General features: G+C 66.3%; 2 protein-coding genes across 2 annotated transcripts in view; one reads left to right on the forward strand and one right to left on the reverse strand.

Annotated features, from left to right (window-relative positions):
- GPSM1 (G protein signaling modulator 1) overlaps positions 1-2,839 on the reverse strand; it is a 30,091-nt gene extending 27,252 nt beyond the window's left edge. The window contains exon 1 of the mRNA XM_059072887.2: positions 2,663-2,839. Within this exon, the coding sequence (XP_058928870.1) occupies positions 2,663-2,727 (65 nt within the window). The 5' untranslated portion in view covers positions 2,728-2,839. The remainder of the gene's footprint in view (positions 1-2,662) is intronic.
- Positions 2,840-7,925: 5,086 nt separating this feature from the next.
- The window catches only part of CCDC187 (coiled-coil domain containing 187), a 38,193-nt gene continuing 25,572 nt past the window's right edge, over positions 7,926-20,546 (forward strand). Inside the window, 5 exon segments of the mRNA XM_067040139.1 lie at positions 7,926-7,995; positions 8,152-8,315; positions 17,397-17,593; positions 17,998-18,494; positions 18,980-19,078. Of these exon segments, the coding sequence (XP_066896240.1) occupies positions 7,926-7,995; positions 8,152-8,315; positions 17,397-17,593; positions 17,998-18,494; positions 18,980-19,078 (1,027 nt within the window).

A 20,546-nucleotide genomic window follows, 5' to 3' on the forward strand; every position in this document is an offset into this window, starting at 1 on the left:
CCCCCTCTCTGCTAAATGTCTGCGTCCCTGTCCAGGGCTGTCACCCACACTGGGCCTCTGGGCAGACTCTCCAGGGCCCCCGCTCACCCCCCGGCCCGCCGTCGCCAGGGTGAAGCCACACTGGCTCCCCTTCTGTCTGGGCAGGGCGTCTAGGAGCATCATGGGACAGGCAGCCTGGGAGACGCAGGAATCAGTGGAACACGGCCATCACGCAGCTGTAGAAAGCGCTGAGGGGCGTGCTTCCGGGGAGCCCCGGGGCAGGGCCAACTGCCACGGCCACATGGCGTGGGATCCCCGTCTGGGTGCCTCTGAAGAGCCACCACACAGTGGGGTGCTTGCCGTCCCAGCTCCGCCCCCCCCAGCCCTCAGCAGGAGCACTCAGCTGCTGGCCTTAAGGGAGCCAGGGGGCCAGGAGAGGACGGCCTGCGTCTTCCCCACAACAGGGCTTCTCCCAGAACAGCCACCCTGGGGTGCTCAGACCAAGGGGATCCTGTCTGCGGGGCATCCACATGCCGGGCTGCCTGCACCCCTCGGCTCCCACGCCACACGTGGTCTTCCCTGGACACACAGGCTCTGAGGGGACAGATGACCTTCTTCTTTTCTTTTTTTTTGCGGTTCGCGGGCCTCTCTCTGCTGTGGCCTCTCCCGTTGCGGAGCACAGGCTCTGGACGCGCAGGCCCAGCGGCCATGGCTCACGGGCCCGGCTGCTCCGCGGCACGTGGGATCTTCCCGGACCGGGGCACGAACCCACGTCCCCTGCATCGGCAGGCGGACTCTCAACCACTGCGCCACCAGGGACGCCCCAGATGACCTTTTGAGGGCGTCTCGGCAGCCTCTGAAAGCCAGCTCCGACCAGGAACGGGGCCGCGCACACCCAGCCACGGCTACACGCTCGGCTCCAAGCCCTCACGGGCCTCTTCACAGCCTGAAGGCGGGCTTGTGGCCGTGCTCCCCAAATCTCTGCCGGGCTTGCCCCTCAGGGCACAGCTTGCAAGGAATCCAGGCCAGGCTCAGGGCCCCTCCCAGCGTTCTCTCTGAGCTCTGTCCCTGCCCAGGGATGGCTCCCCCAGGCCAGGGTCCTGTCTGGTGTGTCCCTGCTGGGCCCTGGTGCCAGCCCACACCCCAGGCTGCCAGGTCAAGCCTGTGGGGAGACTAGCACGATGTGGACCCCAGGCTTAACTGTGCAGGGTCTCCCAGGGCTACAGCGCCCCTGGACCTCCTCCACCGTAGCTCCCCTACACACACACACACACACACACACACACACACACACACACACACACAGCCGGTGGCTGCCAGATCAACACGTGTCATTCTTCCAAAACACCCCCTCTCCATCGGAGAAACGACCCTGAGGCAAATGCAGCCCCGCACAGCTCTCCATTCCCAAGGGGGGCTATGGAGAGGGTCCTCTAGGACAGGCCTCCAGCGTCAGCTGCCAACAAACCCACTCACACGCCCCTGCCCCTGCGTGGGGCCCAGGAGCCAGGCCGGGGGCTCGGCGCTCCATCCCGAGCCCACACAATGGGGGCTGTGTCTCTGGCCAGCAGCACAGGCCAGACCAAGGCTGGGGGGGGCCCAGAGCCTCAATCTGCACATCGTGGGGGGAGGGGGCACCCAGCAGAGGTTTGCGGCTACTGGGCTGCTGGCCAGGCTGGAGAATCCTCGCAGGCCAGGCTAGGCCCCTTGAAGGGTCAGCAGCCCCCAGGTCTTAAGGATGGCTGGGGGGAACCAGGATGATGTCCCTCCGAGTCAGTGGCCTGTCCCCACTGTGGGGAGCCGGCCCGCCTCCAGGAGCTGCGGTCAGTAAGCATCTCCGGCCCAGCACTCGTGCCTGCCCTGCTCTACCGGACACCTGCACGCCAGTGCCCGTGCCCGCCTGGGCCAGGCCCAGGGCATCACCTTGTGGCACACCCTCGACGGCCCTGGCCAGGGCCACCCTGTCATCCCTGATGGGCGTGGGGCGCAGAGCTCAGACCGCTGGCATCACTCGTGAACCTGCCCGAGGCAGGTGCCTCTTCAGGCAGGCGCCCACCCACCCACCTAGCTGGCTGGCTCTGCAGCCCCGCGCCAGCCACAATCTGCTGGACCACAGGCACCTGGTGGGCTGGTGGGCTGGTGGGCTGGTGGGGGCAGGGCCCCACACCCCCACCCGTGACACATCCTGGTCTCTTCAGCCATACCATGTCCCCTGCCCACCCAGTGCTCGGGTCATGGCAGTGGGGAGGTGGTGCCAGGCTCGGGAGGGAAGCTCCTGGAGCTGCCACCACACGCCTGCTGTGCCACAGGGCCCAGCTGCCAGGAGAGCAGCGCTGTAGCAGCTGCCAGTCGCCCAAACCCTGGACATCGTCTGCGAGGGGGCGATCCGGCGGGCGGCAGCCCATCCCAGCGGCCCACGCTGCCCACCCGCTAGTGCCCTGGTTCTCGAGGGCGTGGGCCGTGGGAGGCCCAGCGCCCCCGGCCTCCGACCCCCTCCCCCGGCACCCTCCTCCCCACCCCGCGCCCCTAGCCGCCGCCGGCCCCGCTGGGAGGGGCGTCCCCGCCACGTTGCGCGCTCGCCGCCGCCTTTGTTCCAGGCCGGCCGATCCCGCCTCCAGCGGCCCCAGCTGCCCGGTCCCCGCGCGGCCCCGCGCGACCCCACCGCCTGCCCTGCCCTGCCCACCTGGAGTAGAGGCGCCGGGCAGGGCCGAGCAGCTCGTCAGCGGCGGGCGGGGCCGGACCCGCCATGGGGCCGGGGGCGCCGAGGGCCGGGGGCCGCGCACCCCACGCTCCCGCCGCCTCGCGCCGCCCCGCGCCGCTCCGCGGTCCGCTCTCCGCCGTCCACCGCCCGCCGGTCGTCCGTCAGTCCGCGCGGGCGGGAGGCGCCGAGGAAGTGATGTGCGCGGCGCCGCCCCTCCCGCCGTGGCCGTGATGTCACCGCCGCCCGAGAGGGAGGGGGCGCGGGCCGAACCGCCGGTCCCTCCCCCCGTCCGCGCGGTGGGGGGAGGGGAGAAAGCCGGGGTCGGGGGAGCGGCCCGCGGCGGGGGAAGGGGCGGAGCCTTTGAGCGTTCGGCTGGCCAAGGGCTCCGGAGGGTGCGCCCCCAGCCCCGCAGGGTGAGTACAGGGGAGGGGCCTGGCGCGGCATCGCTTCTGGGGGCTTCTGGGGCTTGCGAGGCCGTTTGCGTGGCGGTGCAGCCCTGCTGGCCTCGCCACCCCCGTTTCTTGCCCCCGTTGGAGGCCTGGCCTCCCGCCTTTGTTTGGCAAGTGAGCTCTTTCCCCTTGGTGGTCCTCTGCCTCTCCTCCTGTCCAGCCGCAGCGTGCCTCAGCCCCTCTCCAAACTGGCAGTGGGGCGCAGGCCCCGGGGATGCCCCTCTAGCTGCTTTAGCGAGTCTCACCCATGTGAATTCGCCCGTGTGGGAGGATGGAGAAGCATTTACCTAGGCATGTGTGTGGCCTGGCCCCAGAAGCCACGGATCCTGAGAGCACGCCCCCTCCCCCTCCCCCTCCCCCTCCCCGTTTCTCATTTCTGAGACCTTGGGTTGCAGGGTCCCCCCTACCAACCTTGGCCTTCTCAGCTGCCTGTGAAATGGGGATGGCTGAAAACTTGGAAGGATGCAGGTAGAGCAGCCGGGCCGTGCCCACCCACCCGAGTTGAGTATCCCAGTGCCAGGCCACCTCCTCCCCTGCGAACACCTGGGAGCCCTGGTGGCCCTGACCGGTGACGTGGCCTCATCTCCACCCCCTTGGCTCTGACTGCCCTAGGGTCTCACTGGTTCTGTCCTGCTCCCCTTCTCGACCTCAGCGCCCCCCACCCTCCGCGCCCCGTGCAGCCAGAAGACTCCAAATCCTGGAAAAGTTGCTGTGACCGAATGGGACAGGGACAAGTCTGGGGGCAGGAAATGGGCTACTTTCCCCGGGAGCACCCCGGCGCCTATCTGGAGAGCTGCCCTAAGGTCAGGAGAATGCCACGGCCCCGCCAGCCAGACCGCCGGCAGACCGCAGCCCCCAGGACGCTGGCTTCAGGCAAAGGCAAAGGCTGTGAAAATAAACACGAGGTAAAGAACTGTTGGCCCCCAGCTGGTTTGTTTTTCCTGCGGAAGAGGCAGCGGGGATGGAACCATCTGTGCCCAGAGCACAGCGGCGTGACTTGGCCCACTCACCCTCCCCCGTGGACCACAGGGCTTGGGCAAGGCCCTGCTCTCCGCCTTGGCCGCGGCCGCCGGCTGGCCCCTGCAGGGTGGGTGGTGCAGCGGGTAGGGGCACCACCCTCGTTTACGGCAGCCCCAGGCCTGCGTCCTTGGGGAACCCCTGAGCTGGCAGCAGTGTCAGGGCACGGGCTGCTGTGGGCCCCGCCGGTTCCAGGCCTAAGCTGAGTGTTCCCAGGAGGCCGCTGCTGTGAGCCCCCTGCGGGTCCCCTGGGTCTACGGCCGGGTGCCTCATGCAGGGAAGGCCACCCTCATAGTGATGTGACGTGAACGGTGGAGTGAGGGAGCGATTCCTGGCCCCAGAGTGGTCCTGCAGGGAAGGCATCTTCTTCCTTCCTTCCTGCAAGCGGGGATACTGGGGGGCTCAGGTCTCAACTTTCTATCAGAGCTTCCCGGGGGAGCTAGAACCCTCTTGGGGGTGCCGGGCGGTGAGCTGGCCAAGGGCTCCGGCTCTGAGTTAGGTCCTCCCCACCCTCACCCCGCTGTGTGCCTGGTACAAGTGGCTCTCCCTGTCTGAGCCTGGGTTCTGCCACCTGCAAATAGGGTTCAGCAGCCCCATCCTGCAGGGGTTGGGAAGGATCGTGGGGTCTGGACGGTGACGGTCACTGTGCCTGGCACACGGTACGAGCTCAGGGAATGCCAGCTGCTGGGACCACGCTGCCCATGCCAGGCCACCTGGCCCCACTGGACCCCTGCAGGCAGTCCTCGCCACACGGCACAGAGGTGTGTCTTCTCCCATCCAGAGACCCGACTGTCTGCCATCGAGAGGACCCACAAAGGAGGGTGGAATGTGGGCAGGCACCAGGCCCAACATGCATTGCCCACGTGGCCACCCAGTTTTGAGACCAGGTGTGGCTCGGCTGCACGGAGAGCAGGGGGCTGCCAGGGGGCAGGTCTTGGGGGGCAGGAGCCCCTGGGGGCACCAACCCTCCATCCACGCCTGCTGGCGCTGGACCCGCCCCGCCCCGCCATCCCCTCTGCTTAGCCTCCCGGTTGCTCATCCCTCCCCGCAGCCTACCAGGTGCAGAGACCTGCGGCCTGCACACACCTGGGCTCTGTGCATTCTGTCGTGTAAATTCTCCCGTGACGCTCAGGGCACCGGCCCAGGCAGAGTGTTTCCTCTGGAGGCTGTGAACACAGCCTGACAGTCCTCGTCGGAGGGAAGAAAAGCAATTTCCCACCTGGACCCTCCTTCTAGCCCCAGTCAACAGGGAGCAGGGAGGGGCTGCGATGGGCGGGTGCAGGCAGTGATGCGGGACCCGGTCCCAAGAGGCACCGCCTCTCGTGAGCGGGCCCAATGCACTCAGAGTGCCAGGGCTTAGCGTCAGCACACCCAGGGCCCTTCTGGCGGCCGTCAACAGCGCCACCTCCAGCTGGGGGCGCTGCCGCGCTCCCACCCGCCATCACTCACCCTCCCTGGCATCCTGCCTCATCAGCACGCCCTGCCCGTTGAAGAGCGGCCAGGGCCGCGGTGCCCCTGGTGGCTGGGCTGGGCCTCGGGGGAGCTGAGCTCCAGCCCTGATTTCCTAACTTGCCCCTTCCTGGTTCCGTCCCCTGGAGAGGCCGGTGAGCGATGACACTGGACAGTTGCAGGGTTGTGGCTGAGCCCTTGGGAGTGGAGAGGCCTGGGCTCCTGCAGAGAGGTGGTCCCTCAAGGCTGACACGGGCCCCAGATGGGGACCAGAGGCCGGGGGAAGGTGACCGGGCTACCCGTAGCCACCCCGGGGACAAAGAACCAGCACCCGGGCTGCGACAGGACCTTCGACCTCGGAGACCCACCCAGGCATCTGCCAGGGCTGGGGGAGGATGGGGATGTCCCGGTGGCCGGAACAGCTCCCAGACAATGGCCTCCCAGACCCCGCCTCCGCCTACCCACACCTCCCGGGCCCCCTCCCTCGGCAAGGCTGCTCCTGCAGGGCCCCGTGGGGCTGGGACCTCCACCAGGTGCCACTGGCCGAGGTGCCTGACCTGGACCTGAGGAAAGAGGTGGACGGAGACAGGAGAGACCCCAACACGGGTGCATGCACACACACACGCATGCATACATGCTTAAGTAAAAAGAACACTCTTTTTTTTTTTTCCTTTTGCGGCATGCGGGCCTCTCACCGCTGCGGCCTCTCCCGTTGCGGAGCACAGGCTCCGGACGCGCAGGCCCAGCGGTCACAGCTCACGGGCCCAGCCGCTCCGCGGCACGTGGGATCCTCCCGGACCGGGGCACGAACCCACGTCCCCTGCATCGCCACGTGGACTCCCAACCACTGCGCCACCAGGGAAGCCCGAGAGGGAACCTTTTAACAACAGCCTAAACCAAACAGAATTAGGAAGGCAAATCTGCTGATCCAAATAAATACTAGGAAGCCCCCCAGGCAAACAGAAAATGCAGTGGGTTTCTCCCCTTTGGGGGTTCTCTGCCCACTGGCCGCTCCCCATTCCAGGAGTATGATGATGGATTGTGGGCCCAGGCCCTCTGGGGAGAGAAGCCAGGCCATGCTGTGGTTAAGAGCCAGATGCCTGGGTTCACATTTCAACCCAGGCAAGTTCTGTCTCTCTGATGCTTACCTCCCAGGCTCGCTGGGGGGCTGGCCCCATTGGGACTATGACAGGAGACACAGTAAGTGCTGGTTAAATACTACCTGATGGGGCGTGGGCCTCTGTATTAGTCTCCTAGGGCTGCTGTGTAACAAATGACCTCAACTGGGGCTTAAGATGACAGGAATTTGTTCTCTCTCAGCTCTGGAAGCCAGAAGAATCTAGGTGCTGGTGGGGTCCCGCTCTGTCTGGAGGGTCCAGCAGGAGTCCTTCCTGCCTCTGTGTCCCATGACTTGTGGCCAAATCACTCCCATCTCTGCCTCTGTCTTCATGAGCTCTCCCCTCTTCTCCCTGTGTCTCTCCTCTTGGTCTATGTTTTCTCTCCTCCTGAAAGGACTTGCCTTGGATTCAGGACCCACCCTAACTGGGGATGATCTCATCTCAAGAGCCTTAATTTAATTTCATTTGCAATCACCCTTTTTCCCAAACGAGGCCACATTTACGATTGTAGGTGGATGTCTCTTTGGGGACCGCCATTCACCCCACTACACCCAGTCCTCAGTACGCACTGACAAGGGTTGCTACATAACTTGGATCATGGAGCACAGGTAGTTCTGTAGCCTTTTGCTCCCAATTAACGTTAAAAAAATTGGCGGCGGGGGGCCGCAGCTGCACAGCATGCAGGATCTTAGTTCCCCTGACCGGGGATCAAAGCCGTGCCCCCTGCAGCGGAAGCGCAGTCTTAACCACTGGACCGCTAGGCAAGTCCCGCCCCGTTAACCTTATATTGTGAGCATTGCCTGGACGTCACAGACACAACTGGGGGTGGAGGCTGTGTGACAGTCACCTTATAGACGTGTCACTGCTGTGTGCCAGGTCCTTACTGGTGGGCACAAGGCTTGCCAGAGCACCTGTGTGCTCCAGGTAGGCAACGACCAGCTGGGATCGCTGAAGCTCCTGGCACGGGGCTGACACACAGACGCTCACTGACTGATGACAGGTCCTCTCTGCATTTAGACGCCCCCCCCCCCGCTCATCTAGGGCAAGTGTGGGGCTTGGGACACAGCAGGACTGCTCACGAACTGGGGCCCCAGCCCTTCTCCGGGCCTCTCTGTTCTCTCTCAAGCGGGAGCCCGGTGAATGAGGTCTTGCCTGCGAAGCCCTCGGCGTAGCCCTGGAACACAGCAGACGTGAGACTCGTGTGTGGGAGCGATGGGCCGGGACTTTGCCTGCCCCTCTGGGACAGGTGCTCCTTTTGACAGCAAGGCCGGAGGGAGCCCAGGTGCCTCTGGGGCCGCCAGGCTGAGGGACAGGAGCAGGCCTGCTGGCTGGGAACCTGGAAAACCAGCTGGAACCTCAGGAAGGTCCCTGAGCACTGGGGCCCGCAGGAGGGGCCTCCTCCCTTCGGCACCCCTCCCCTCCCCCTCATCGCCTCTAGCCTTGGCCCCCGAGCCCTGGATGCCCGTCACCTGTGCGCCGCCTGCCACGCCGGGGCTGTGGGCACAGAACCTGGAGGACACCTGGTCCCCGGGACACCCACTCACCCCTGCGGGAGCCCCCCACACCTGCCTGAAGACCCTGCCCCCGCCAGGTGGGGAGGAGGTGAGGCCCCAGCCCCCAACCGTCCCCTGCCCTCAGACACCGTCACCCCCAGGCGGGCCTGGAGGGGGAACGTGCCGCCCCCAGGTCCGGGCTGGAGCCGCAGGAGCGCAGAGCCGTGCCGAGGGGACGGAGGGCACTCGGGATGTGCGGCCCCTTCCCGGGGAGGAGGGGAGGGCAGGGAAGGCAGAGGCAGGGTGCCGAGCTCAGGGGTGCCCTGCACCGAGAAGCAGTGTTGGGGGCATGGGACTCTGGGCAGAGGGGGAAGGCGGCCAGCTGTTCGGGGCGCCCTGGGCCCTGGAAGCCCTGCCGCGGGTGTTCTGAAGACGTGCTACCCACCCCTTGCCCTTCCCCGCCGGCCCACGTCTGGACTGGCCTCCCGGGAGGGGTGAGGCGCAAAGCAGGCGCCCAGCAGCCGGAGGAGCTGCCTGCCTCCGTGGGGTCCCTGAGCAACGTCCGTCTGTCTGTCCAGCGGCGATGAAGTGAAAGGAGAGCAGGAGAGTGGGGCCGCACTCCTGCCAGCCTGGCCCACACACCCACGGGGCTCTCTTCCCTGAGCCTCTCTGCCCAGTGGTTCCCAGCCTAGGCAGCTGAAGGTTGCCATGGAAACCCCGCATCCTCCCCCAGCGCCCTCTCCTGGCCCTTCTGCTCTGCCGGCAGCCTCCTCTCCCAGGCCTGTGTGGCCTCAGCCCAGGGTTACAAAGGGCAGGGTGGTAGGGGCCGTTTCCATGGGTTGATCCTTCACAGTTGCCCTGGGACAAGGACAGTGGGTCCTTTCCCTAATTTCCGAGTCATCCGGTCGGTCCCTTGGGGAGAGGGAAGGACCCTGAGGACGCTGAACCCTGAGGCCGTGCATGGTTTTCAGGTTGCCCTGGGTGTGGGGCCTCTGGGTCTGTGGTCCTAATTAATCCAGGGCCGATGGTTGAGGTGTACAGGGACGGCAGCCTTAATGGAGCAAAGCACGTGAGGCCCTAGGGAGCCCCCAGTCGGAAGCGTACCTGCCCCTCCGGCCCCTCCCTGGGGTTGGCACTGCCTTCCCTCCTTCAGACCGTGAACCTCCCAGGGCTGGAGCGTGGACATTTCCCAAAAGAGCTGTGTCTGGCACCGGGCAGCTGAACGGGGAAGCAGCAGGAAGGAAGGAGGTGGGGCGCCGGGGCCTCCCTCCCCAGATACAGGGCCCCAGGGTCCCTGCAAGGCTGGTCAAAGCTCAGAATTAGGGCACGGAGCCACTGTGAACCATCAAAAAGCCCCTTTGTGACCCAGTGGCACGACTGGGCCCGGCTTGTGGTGGGCAGTCCCTGCCATGTCACGTCTGGAGCCTGGCCGGGCATCTGTCTCAGGGCCCAGTAGGCATGTCTCTTAGTCAGCTCAAGCCGGGTAACAAAACACCGCCGACCGGACAGCTTAAACAACAGATATCTATCGCTCACCGGCCTGGAGGCTGGACATCCAAGATCAAGGCACCAGCAGATGTGGTTCCTGGTGAGGAATTTGGGGCCTGCAGATGGCCACCTTCTCGCTGTGTCCTCACGTAGCCTTTCCCCTGTGGGCGCACATGGGGGCCAGGAGACAGAGCATAGGCTCTCTTGCGTTTCCTCTTACGAGGACACCGATCCTATCGGATCAGCCCCCCTTGCCCATGACCTCATTTAACAGTAATTACTTCCTTATTCCAAATACAGCCACACGGGGCCTTAGGGCTCAACATATGGATCTGGGAAGGACACAGACATTCAGGCCACAACAGCGTGAAACTCTTCCTCCGATGGCGTGGCCTCCACGCAGAGCCCGGGGCCTGGGCCATGACTCTCCCTGCCTCTGGGCTCGCCCCCAACCCCACAAGCCTCGCCCATCACAGATGCGGGCAATGCCAGCCTGCCTGCTGGGGGCCCTTTCCCACTCCGGGTGGCCCTCCACGCTGGCGGCCTTCTGCCTCACCGGGGAGATGGCCAGAGCACATCCCTAGGTGTGGACTGCGCTGCCTGCAGAACCCGAGAGGCTTGCCAGGCATGGCGCTTCCCTGTTCCAGGTGGGAGGTGCAAGGTGCAACCACCTGGCCTTTGCTCGGAGGGCACCACGCCCGGGGACGCACCCCTCCCCTGGACCTCTAGAATGTTCACGGTGCGGCAGGCCTTGCCATCTTTCCCAGTCCTGGCTGTTCTATCTGCTGCCGGTGGAGGCCGCCCTCTGGAGAGCACGCGTCACCCCGCGTCTTGTCCGGCCAACACAGCAGCATCGCGCCCCTGATGAGCTGGGCGCTTGTGATGCCTGTGGCTCAGGGCAGGGAGTCAGACACAGCCCCAGACAGAGCTGCAGTAGGTGCCGTGTGCATCCCACGTAGAGAAGGCGGTCTGTCTCTGAAGGGGATGGAGGCTGCACCATACGAGGCTGCAGGGCCTCGTATCCCTGGGGCACGTCACCCTGCCCTGGAGGCTGTGGTCGGGCTCCACGACCTACTCCCTTTCAGCAGGGACTGGGCTGGAGAATGAAATGGGGGTAGGCTGGGGACCGGCCCCCCTGCATCCTTCGCATCCGCCAGGAGGGCACCTGTCTCCCCGTCCCCCTACCCTGGAGGTGATGCTGTTTTTGCTTTACTCTGAGCCGTGGAGGGGAGACGTTTCACACCCTTAACCTTCCCACCACGATCACAACAATAGCTCTTACCCCACAGAGCACGGATCCGACGTGGGGTTTGTGAATTCAACATCTGCAGACTTCGGAGGGGACCACCGAGGGGTCTGTGACCCAGCGGACCCGCTCTAAGCTGGACCGTGGACAGAACTCCGTTAACTGCCCCTCTGACAGCGTTCTCCAGGCGTCAGTGTCAACCCTGGCCCTGCGTCCTGATGTCTGTACCATGTCGGCCGTTCCCTTTCCCAGTGCAGCTACCCCAGGTGCCTCTGAGGAAGGCCTCGTACATTTGTCAGCATAAATTAAGGACGGATGGCTGAGAGGCAGAGGGTGGCTGCCCCGATAGAAACGCCACCGTCCCTGGCATGGGTTCTGGCCGAGCCAGTTTTCAGACCTGGAACCCGTGGGCTGAAGAGGTGGCCCGGCGGCTGGGAAAGTTGTCTCAGTGTTTGCATCGACGCATTTCCTTTTAACAAAGAAAAAACGTCACGTGTTTTCAGCCGTGGTGCTTTTTGGATCCGAAGTCTGCGTCTCAGAATTCCAGCGGGAGGTGTTGTTCTGCACAGGCTGAACACGGGCGGCGTGTCACCACTCCGGGCGGCCACCAGACGGCAGGACCCCCCCAGGGGGGTGCCAAGCCCCTGGGGGCTGAGTCTGGACGGCGGACGCACTGCTGCCGCCCCCTGGGAGTGTTGGCGTCTCTGTTGGTCGACTTGGGGTGAGGAGGATGTTCCAGACACTGAGGGAGGAACTCGGCTCTGTGTAGGCTCCAGCCACCGTGTCCAGCCCTCAGGCCAGGTGGGCTCTCCCCATCTCTCCGACATCGATGGACAAAGCCAACCTGTGCACACACCTGAGCCCGTCCGTCTTCAGGTGCCAGATACCTCCCGGCTCATGGCGGCCGAGGCAGGCCCAGGCAGGGGCGCAGAGCTCCAGCATTACACCTGCCGACCGCAGGGGTCGGTGCCCTACGGACCCTCCGGCCCAGGGTCCCAGCCACCTCCAGTGTGGTCTTTCTTGGAGGGTCCAGCTCCAGTCCGAGGTGACCTTTCCAGGTGCCTGGCTCTCCCGGGACAGCATCCAGCAATTCGCCAGGGACTGAGGGCCTGCTGCCCCCCATACCACCTCCGGGGGGCAGACATACCCCTGAGTATTTAAGAGGCCAGGCTGCTCTGAGTCTCCGTCCCTAAATCCAAACTTCCTGAACACCAAGAGGAGTTTCTTTGCAAAGGACTGTTTTTCTAGAGTTTTTTTGGGGAAGGGACATAACTGTGGGGGTGGGGTGGTGGCAGGAACAGCGAAGGCCTGTGTTACAGCGCCCTGGCACCCGCGTAGGGGGCTGGCTCCCCCTCCATGATGGGGACAGGGCGCCACCTGCCGGTGTGGCCCCATAGCCAGCTTAGTTGGCAGCTGGGAAGACTGGATGTTTCTCAGGCAGCCCCAAGGACCCCTGGGCACCCTCGCTGCCCCTCTCCCGCGCAGGCCTGTGGTTGGAGCTGGATGGGGGGGGCGGGGGCGGGGGGGACAGCACGCCTTTCCCCACCCTCACCTGCACCCTTAGTTGGAAAACCAGTGTAAGGGCCACGGGAAAGCGCCACCTCCCGTCGCTCGGCCGAGGCTGCCATGCTGTGCCCGAGGATGCGAGGGGCTTTGCGGTTCGTGAGTTCGGTGTAACTGGACCGCGCGGCGCTCTGTGCCTGCACACACGTCGCCCCCACCGCCAGCCCGGTATCCTCACCTGGAGGGCTGCTCTGGAGGTGTGAGCTGTCCCAGTGACCCGCGCCTCTCACGCCCTGTGTCAGCAGGGATGGCAGGATGGCACTCGTCCACCTCCGGGCCCCCCGCTCCAGCCCCCAGAGCCCCGGTGCGGGGTGCGGGTTCTGGGGAGGAGGGCGAAAGCGGGGCTCTGGGCAGCTCCTCGTGCGGTAGGGAGGGTGCCCCATGTGTGCACCTCCGCCCGGGGCGGGCGTTGGTGCAGGTGAGGTCCCTGGCGCCTGGCACGGGTCCTGCAGGCTCCCAGCGGCCCAGAGGAGGAGCCCGCACTGTCAGAGGGACGCCCAGGGTTTCGCTGGCAACGTCGGGGGGCGGACTTCTCCCTGCCTGACCTCCCCGGACCCGGAGGCCTGGGTGCGCGGGTCCCTGCGCTCTGCTTGCCGCTGGCCTTTGAGCCGCGGCTGCTGCCCCGCACCCTCCCACGGACGGGGAGGCCTGGAGCCTGCCAGCGGGTGAGTCCTCTGGGGTCTCTGCCTGAGCCCTGCCTGGCCTCCCCGGGCGCCTCCTGCCGTGGGCCTGGCTGAGTGCAGACCGGTCACCCCTCCTCCGCCCTGGCCCCCTTGGGAGGGTCTTCCTGTCTGAGGGCTCCCTCTGAGGACTTGGGACTCCTGGGGGCAAAGCCACGCTGGGTGTGTCCTGTCCCCAGGCTCCTTTCCCAGGGCTGCCGGGTGCTCCTAATTTGGGGGGCCAGGGCCGAGGGCAGGTCTCTGCTCTGCGGTGTGTGACAGGGCCAGGCCACCTGGGGGACGTACTGGGCCTGTGTGTGTGTGTGTGTGTGTGTGTGTGTGTGTGCGCGTGTGGTGTATCTGTGTGTGCGTACTGTCTTATTTGTCTGTGTGTGTCTGGTGTGTGTGTGTGCACGGCAGGTATCAAAGGGGAAGCGCGTGCCTCTGAGCAGCAGGGCGCAAGTGCCCAGGTGCCCTTGCCGTCTGCACGTCACTTCCCCGATGTGCCCGGAGCCTGGGTCAGCCTTGGGACGGCTTCCTCTGGCCTCTCAGCAGCCCCTGTGCCCCTTGGGCCCCGGCTGCCTTGTGGCTTCTGGGCGAGGTCTGCTCCTCTGGAGACTCTCGGTGTGGCCGGGGGCTGGCGTGGGTGTGTCCCCGCGGGGCCGCTGCTTCCCCAGGGCTGCGTCTGGCAGGTGGCCGTCAGGTGCCATGCCAACGTCCAGGCCTGTGCCAGCTGTTGTCGCTGCCGCCTCCTGTGTGGTTTCTGACCCTGGGGCCCCGGTGGCTGCGGGCCACCCGGCAGGTGTGGCTGGCTGTCCTAGGGACACGGGGAGAGTAGATTAGACAGGGTGATTAGAGCCGAGCGAGGGCCTCGTCCGGAGGCGGAGGCGGAGGCGGGAGTCCCTCCCCACCCGCTGCCCCAGCAGCCAGCAGCCAGCCCGGCCGCTTCTCACGGTGCAGCCGGCGGCGGGTGCGGTGGATGGTATGCCAGGCTCCAGGCCAGGGGGAGCCCCTGGCGGCAGCGAGGGACAGAAACGGCTGCCCTGGTGGGTCACCGCACTCTGGCCTCACGGTGCAGGTGTGTCATGGGGGCCTGGACTGGGCCGGGTGGGAACAGAGGTGCCCGGCTCTCATTTCTCAGTCTGTGCCCACCCCAAGGGGCACTGAGTACCAGGTGTCTCCTGACCCTCTCAAGAACCCTGACAAGTGGGGGCGACTGTTGCGCCCACTTTCCTGATGAGCAAACCGCACGACCCGCCCGAGGTCACGGGCAAGCACCTGGCACGTCTGGGCTCGGGGCTCTGCCTCTGCGCCCACCGTGTGCCGGGCGGGAGGACACGGGCCGCCCAGTTTGCTCTTCACGCGAGAAGCCCGTCCCTCGTGACCCCTCTCAGACCTGGCCAAGCTTGGCGCGGCCCCGGGCACCCACGGGCGCTGTCTCTCCCGGCCCTGGGGGTGTGGCGGCTGTGAAGACCCCCGACCCCCGGCCTCTGACCCTGCCGGGCCCCGGACACGAGACGGGGGCTGAGCCCGAGGAGCGGAGCTGCACTCCTCCCGCAGGACCGTGGGCGGCACAGCTGGGACGGGAAGGCCACGCCTCCCCCTGCCCCGACCGTGCGGGGGTCCCGAAGCCGAGGGCATGTGCACACAGGCCACCCCCGTCCCCCAGCGGCCCCCACCCCGGGGCGGAGAGGGACAGGGCCCCACTCACAGGGAGGTGAGGGGACCTCCTCAGAGGGTGGCGTCAGGCCGGCACAGGCCAGGGAGGACATCGGGGCGGGGACCGCATGCGCCACACCCGCTGGAGGGGCCTCGGGCGCTGGGCTCGGCTGCGACGCTGCCAGGCGGGCGAGCCTGCACGGGGGCTGCTCCTCGCCCCTGGCCGCGGCCCCTGCCCAGCAGCCTTCTCGGAGCCTCGCGGAAGGCGAGCCAGGCGGGAGCTGGCACTGCCGCTCGCGGCCACCCAGCTGCAGACCAGAGCCAAGCGCAGGGGCCGCTGCCGCCGGGCACGGGCGACAGGAGCTGGGGCCCTGGGCAGGGAGGCCGTTGGGTTTGTTTTCAAGTTCGCCACGCACTTGTCTTCATGATTTTGCTTTCAGCGCCCGTAGGGGGTTTAAACTGACGGCCCGTCGTGTTTATGACGCGCCTTCTTCCTGGAGGAGTAGGTCTCCTTGACCCCCGGGGGCAGCTCAGTCCCCGCTAAAGGGAACAGAGGGCCACCAGTTTCTCCTGACTCCTGCTCAGAATGACTCTTGCCCTTTGCCCTTAGGGGAGGAGGGCTGGAGAGGCCAGAGGACCCTGGGAGGACCCCCGCCCCCCGCCCCCCGGACCCCAACTGCTGGCGGAGCCTGAGGGGGTGGCGGGGAGGAAGGCCTTCGGTAAAGGGGCCAGGCCTCTGCTTGGGAGCCCCGCAGGCGGGGTCTTTTCGCAGGGCGGCGGGCAAGGCCTTTCACTCTCGCCAGGGCCGCAGATGGATTCTGCCCAGGGGTCGGGGGCTCTCTGTGAACGAAGGAGGCGGAGCCGTCTTTGGGCGTCCCCTCCCCTATCCAGGCTCTGGGGGCCGCGTGGGGGACGCCCTGGTCATTCCCTGTGATGTCGCCCCCCCCCTTGGGGAGCGGAAGCTGCCTGCAGCTCTCCCGGCCGGGCTGCCTTCCTGTGCGGCCCCAGGTCAGCTCCCTGGGAGACCAGCCGCTTGCAAACGTCCTAAAGAAACACACGGGTGGGAGCTGCTCCGCTTCAGCCTCGCCGAGCGAGGTGCCCAGCGGAGCGGGCCAGCCCAGGCAGGGCGGGGCTCCAGGCCAGGAGGACGGGCCGGAGCCGGACGGCGGTCGCCGTGCTGCCGGCCGGGGGACCTGGCGGCAGAGGTATGTCGTCGTCTGTCTGGGCCGGCAGGTGTGGTTGAGGGCCCTGGAGCCGGAGGCTGGATCTGGGGTCCTGCTGGCTCTGTGCCTGCCTCACCCCGGCCCCAGCTAGAGGGGAGGCTGCGCGGGGGTGGAGGGGGCACCTCACATTCCAGGCAGGGTCTGCCCGGGGCGACGCCCCCTCCTGCTGGCGGCTGTGTCGCAGTGACCAGAGCCCCGCCCTGTGCGCTGCCCAGAGGGCAGCGTCTCCAGGTGTCCCCGGTTCCCCAGGACGCTCCTTTAGAAGGAGCCTCAAGGACGGCTCTCCATTCTCCATGCCCGCCTGGAATTAAGGGGTCCTTTGCTGCACACCCGCCTTTCTCTGCCCGCCACCCCCCCACCTCTGGAAGGAGTGCCTTTAGGGCAATTCCTAAAATGAAGGAGTGTTCCTAACCATTTCAGCCCCTCCCTGAGGGCCACCCCGCAGGGCCCTCCTGTGGGAGTGAACTCACCTAGGGTCACAATACCCAGAGGCAGGTGGCGTGAGGTGTCTGGTGGCCCTAGGTTACCCTGCCAGCTAGGGCGGAGCCGGAGGAGGAGCCAGCTCTCCTCCCCGGGGGGCCACGCCGAGCCCAGGGCCGGCAGATGGCACAGGCCGCGTCCCCCTTGCCGCACTGCCCTGCCAGGGCGGTCGAGCAGGTGGTAGGGAACCCACTGGAGTTGGACGGGTTGAGATGCTCTCCTGGCGCTCAGGCCTCTCCAGCCTCTATTTCTGTGGTCGAAGGGGTGCACTGAGGACGTGCCGGGGAGAGCAGGAAGCCGGCGCCCGCTTCCCCCGACCTGTCCCCACAAGCCGACGCGTCAGGGCCGGAGCGCTCAGCCCCTCGTCCATCTGCTGGGGACGTGGCCCGGGCCGGCTCCTCTCTCCTGCACCCGGGCCCCCAGGCCGACCCCACTCGGAACTGAACCTTGAGGCGGCCACCAGCCTGGGGCCGAGCCACCCCTGCCCCCACTCCAGCCCAGGCCGAGCCTGAGCCCCGGCGCCCTGGGAAGACTGGAGTGGGGTGCTGCCCGGAGCCCCAGCAGGCGTGAAGGCCCTGGCTGTCTGTCACTGAGTGACACGGGGTTATTATGCTGTCACAGGGCCGTCCGGAATTCTCACCCCGTGCTCAGAGGCAGCGCCTTGGGAAGGCCCCAGGCTTTTGCCAGCCCAGGGCCCTGCAGCCCACTGTACCCACCCAGTTTCCATGACCGTCCTGAGGGTTTCCAGCATGGCCCAGGGGACCAGCCCAGACCGGCATCCGGGCCTGGGCAGGAGCCAGCTTGCCTTGAGTGAGGATGGATGCCTGGCCGTAGACCACGGGGCTGCCCTGGGAAAGCACCTCTGACCCCAGGGCAGGTGGCGATGGGGGTTCACTGGCTCCACCCTTGCTCCCGGCCGTGCTGCCGTGTCATCCCTGGTCATGGGGACGCCGCCCACCTGCCCCAGGGAAATGATCCAGCCCCGCCCCAAAGATAGATAGAGGCAGTGCCCTCTCTCCCTTGGAGCCCCAGGGAGACCAGCCGTTGGGAAGGCCAGTGCCAAGTCCAGGTAGTGTCTGTGCCGACTCGGGTGCGTGTGTCAGCCCACAAGGGCCGAGGCGCTGCTGAGGAGGTGGCCACGCCTCCCTGGAGCGCAGCCTAGTTGGTGTGAGGAGCGAGGACTTGGGCCGATTGCCTCTGCTGCGGGCCTTCCCCAGAGCCTGTACATGAGGCTCACGTAGTGCGCACCTCAAAGGGGTGTGGTCAGGATCCGAGAGAGAACGTCACAGCACTGCCACCAATGGGGGGGGTGCTTTTTATGGGCACCTCCCACCTTTCTCAGTCTGAGACAGGACAATGGGGAGTGGGAGGGCGCTGGAGACGGTGGGGGTGCATGTGAGATGTTTTGCTCAGCACCACCACGTCTCCGCACCTGACAGGCTGTGTCTGCCTCTCTCTCCCAAGGGAAGACAGGCTCCATCTACCTGCAGCTGAGGATGAAGTCATGGCTGCTGTGAGGTGGCCTGAGCCCTCCCAGCAGGCAGGCGCCCAGCGGGGATCTCCCCACGTGGCCTGGTCTGACTTCCCTGAGGAGCCCGGCCCCCGGGGGAAGGCCTGCAGCCTCCTGGTGTGGTTGACAGATGAGGAGGCCAAGGATGGGGACAGCTCGGTGTCATCGGGCCGCCTCTCCGGCTCCTCGGGGGGCCATGAGTCATGCACACCTCCCCACGGGACCTGGAAGGAGAGGGCCCCCCAGGTGCTGGGGCCCCCGCAGCAGCCCAGGGAGCGCTCTTCCCGGCTAGAGCAGCTGAGGGACAAGATCCGGGCCCAGGCACAGTGGCCGGCGAGCTGCACCTCCCTGGGCACCTCGGCACCCGCCAGCGCCGCGTATCTCGACAAAGCCCCCACGCCAGCCCCCCGGAGGGAGGCCCAAAAGCCGACAAACCCCGCTCCAGCCCTGGCCTACCCAGGTCAGTGGCAGCTTTCCCTGGCAAGGGGCAGGCAGGGGGCGGGGGGGAGAGGGCTGAGGTTGGGCTGCTGCAGGCCGGGCCGTGCTGGGCACGTGGGTGGCCCCGCCTGGGCTGGTGGCCCACTGGGGAGGCCGGTGCAGCGTGCCCCACAGCCCTGAGAGGGTCTCGGAGCCTGGGAAGCCAATAGGAGGTAGAGTCCTCCCGGGGAGGGGGGTGCATCTGAGCTGGGTTTAAGCAGAAGGAAGCATCGACTCATCCAGGAGATGGAGGTGGGTGGGTGGGAGCCAGAAGTTTGGTGGATGGAAGGGCAGGTGCAGGGGGGCTGGAGGGCATGCGGGAGGCGTGGAAGGGACTGTGCCCTCAGGCTTGGGCATCAAGGCCATGTTTAAAGGCTTCTGAGCAGCTGCCAAACGGGGACATTTCCCTGGACATTTCTTCATGGACTCTCTGTCCCCACAATTCTCCTTCTTGTCACTCCGCTCCAGGCTCAGGCATCCTGAGTGGGGCTGAAAGTGGAGTCGAAGACAAGGCAACAGCTGGCCAGGGCCGTGAGGCCTCCAGGGTCTCCCAGCAGCAGGCCTCAGGTGAGCGGCTCTGCGGCCAGCCGTCCTGGCATCCCCCCCCCACTGCCCCCACTGGACACTCAGGCCCAGGAGAGGGCGGCACGGTTCTGAAGCCAGCACTCTCCAGGCAGCTTCTCTCTCACTCTGTGCGAATGTCTCTACCAGCTTCCCACTCACAGAGGAGGGCACTGAGGGTCAGAGAGGACCCCAGCCATGAAGGGGCCAAGCAGGGATTTGAAGCCAGCCCGCCATTCTCTGGAGCCCGATTTCTAACCAGCAGGGAAGGAATCCAGGCAGGCCCTGAAGGGCAGGCTTGGGCTCAAAGGGCAGGGGGGCTGGGCAGGGGCGTCTCCTTGCTGAGCTCTCCCGCACAGAATAGCTGAGGCCTTCCCTGCATGGTCACATGCCAAGCCTGAGGTCCTTCAGGCCCCGTCAGCTCCTGGGCTCGCTGTTTCATCTTGCAGGCAGGAGGCACTGCCTGCCTGTCCCACAGATGGCCCTGCCCTGCCCGGGAGATGCTCAAGGGTCGGCAGTGGGTTGGCAGGCTTCCAGGTGGGGTAGGAAGGGTTCCGGGGCCCAGGGAACCACTAGACTTTGGCTGACTCATTCACTCGACAGACAGGAGGGGTGAGGATGGAGAGGCGGGCCGGAGCTGCTCCCGGGGCGGGGAGGGCAGCAGCATTCAGGAACCTCGGCGTCCCCGGTAGCGGGGCGCTTGGAGGGATTTTTAGGCGGGGGGCCGCGGATGGTTTGGGCGTTGGCGGGCTCGCTGTGTGTGCAGGGTGGGCACTGGGTGGAGGAGTTGTCTGTACAGTCCAGCAGGATTCTGGAGACCCCAGGACGCGGGGGAGAGGGCTCCGGAGCAGGGGGCAGGCTGTCCTGGAGGCCTGAGGCTTTCAGGGTCTCCAGCCAGGGTTTTCCGTGGGGCTATTGGGGGAGAATGAGGGAGACCGTTGCCTATTCCGGCGGCACCGTGGTGACCAGGGTGGAACAGAGGCTGGTCGACACTCGAGTCGGGACCCTCTGGGTGGCAGCTACAGACTCGTTTCCAGTCCGTCCCAGCCAGACGTGCAAGCCAAGCACAGCCCTAGGTGGGGTGCGAGGGGCCGGCCCGAGTGCAGCCAAGGGGCAGAACCCCCTCCCTGAGCCCAGCTCTGGCCTCACTGGGCACCGGCAGCTCCCCCAGGAGCGGGGCGCCCGCCCACCCCCGTGCCGCAGCTGTGAGTCACGCGGAACGCCCCGTCTCTCTCCTCGGGGACAGAGCGCCCCGATGACCTCAGCTCGCCCAGCAGGTCGTTCTCCCTGTCCCCACATGCAGGGGCCCGTCAGCCAAACTCAGGACCTGGCCATTGGTCACTCAGGGGCCTCGGTGTCCCGTGTCATCAGTCACCAGCTCCCCCCTGGGACCCCCGGGAAGCAGGGTATGGGGCAGGGCCTGGCTCTTTTTTTTTAATTACTGTGGTAAAATACACATCACATAAAGTTTACC

Source organism: Kogia breviceps, chromosome 8 (genome assembly GCF_026419965.1).
Source record: "Kogia breviceps isolate mKogBre1 chromosome 8, mKogBre1 haplotype 1, whole genome shotgun sequence".
Lineage (NCBI taxonomy): Eukaryota > Metazoa > Chordata > Mammalia > Artiodactyla > Physeteridae > Kogia > Kogia breviceps.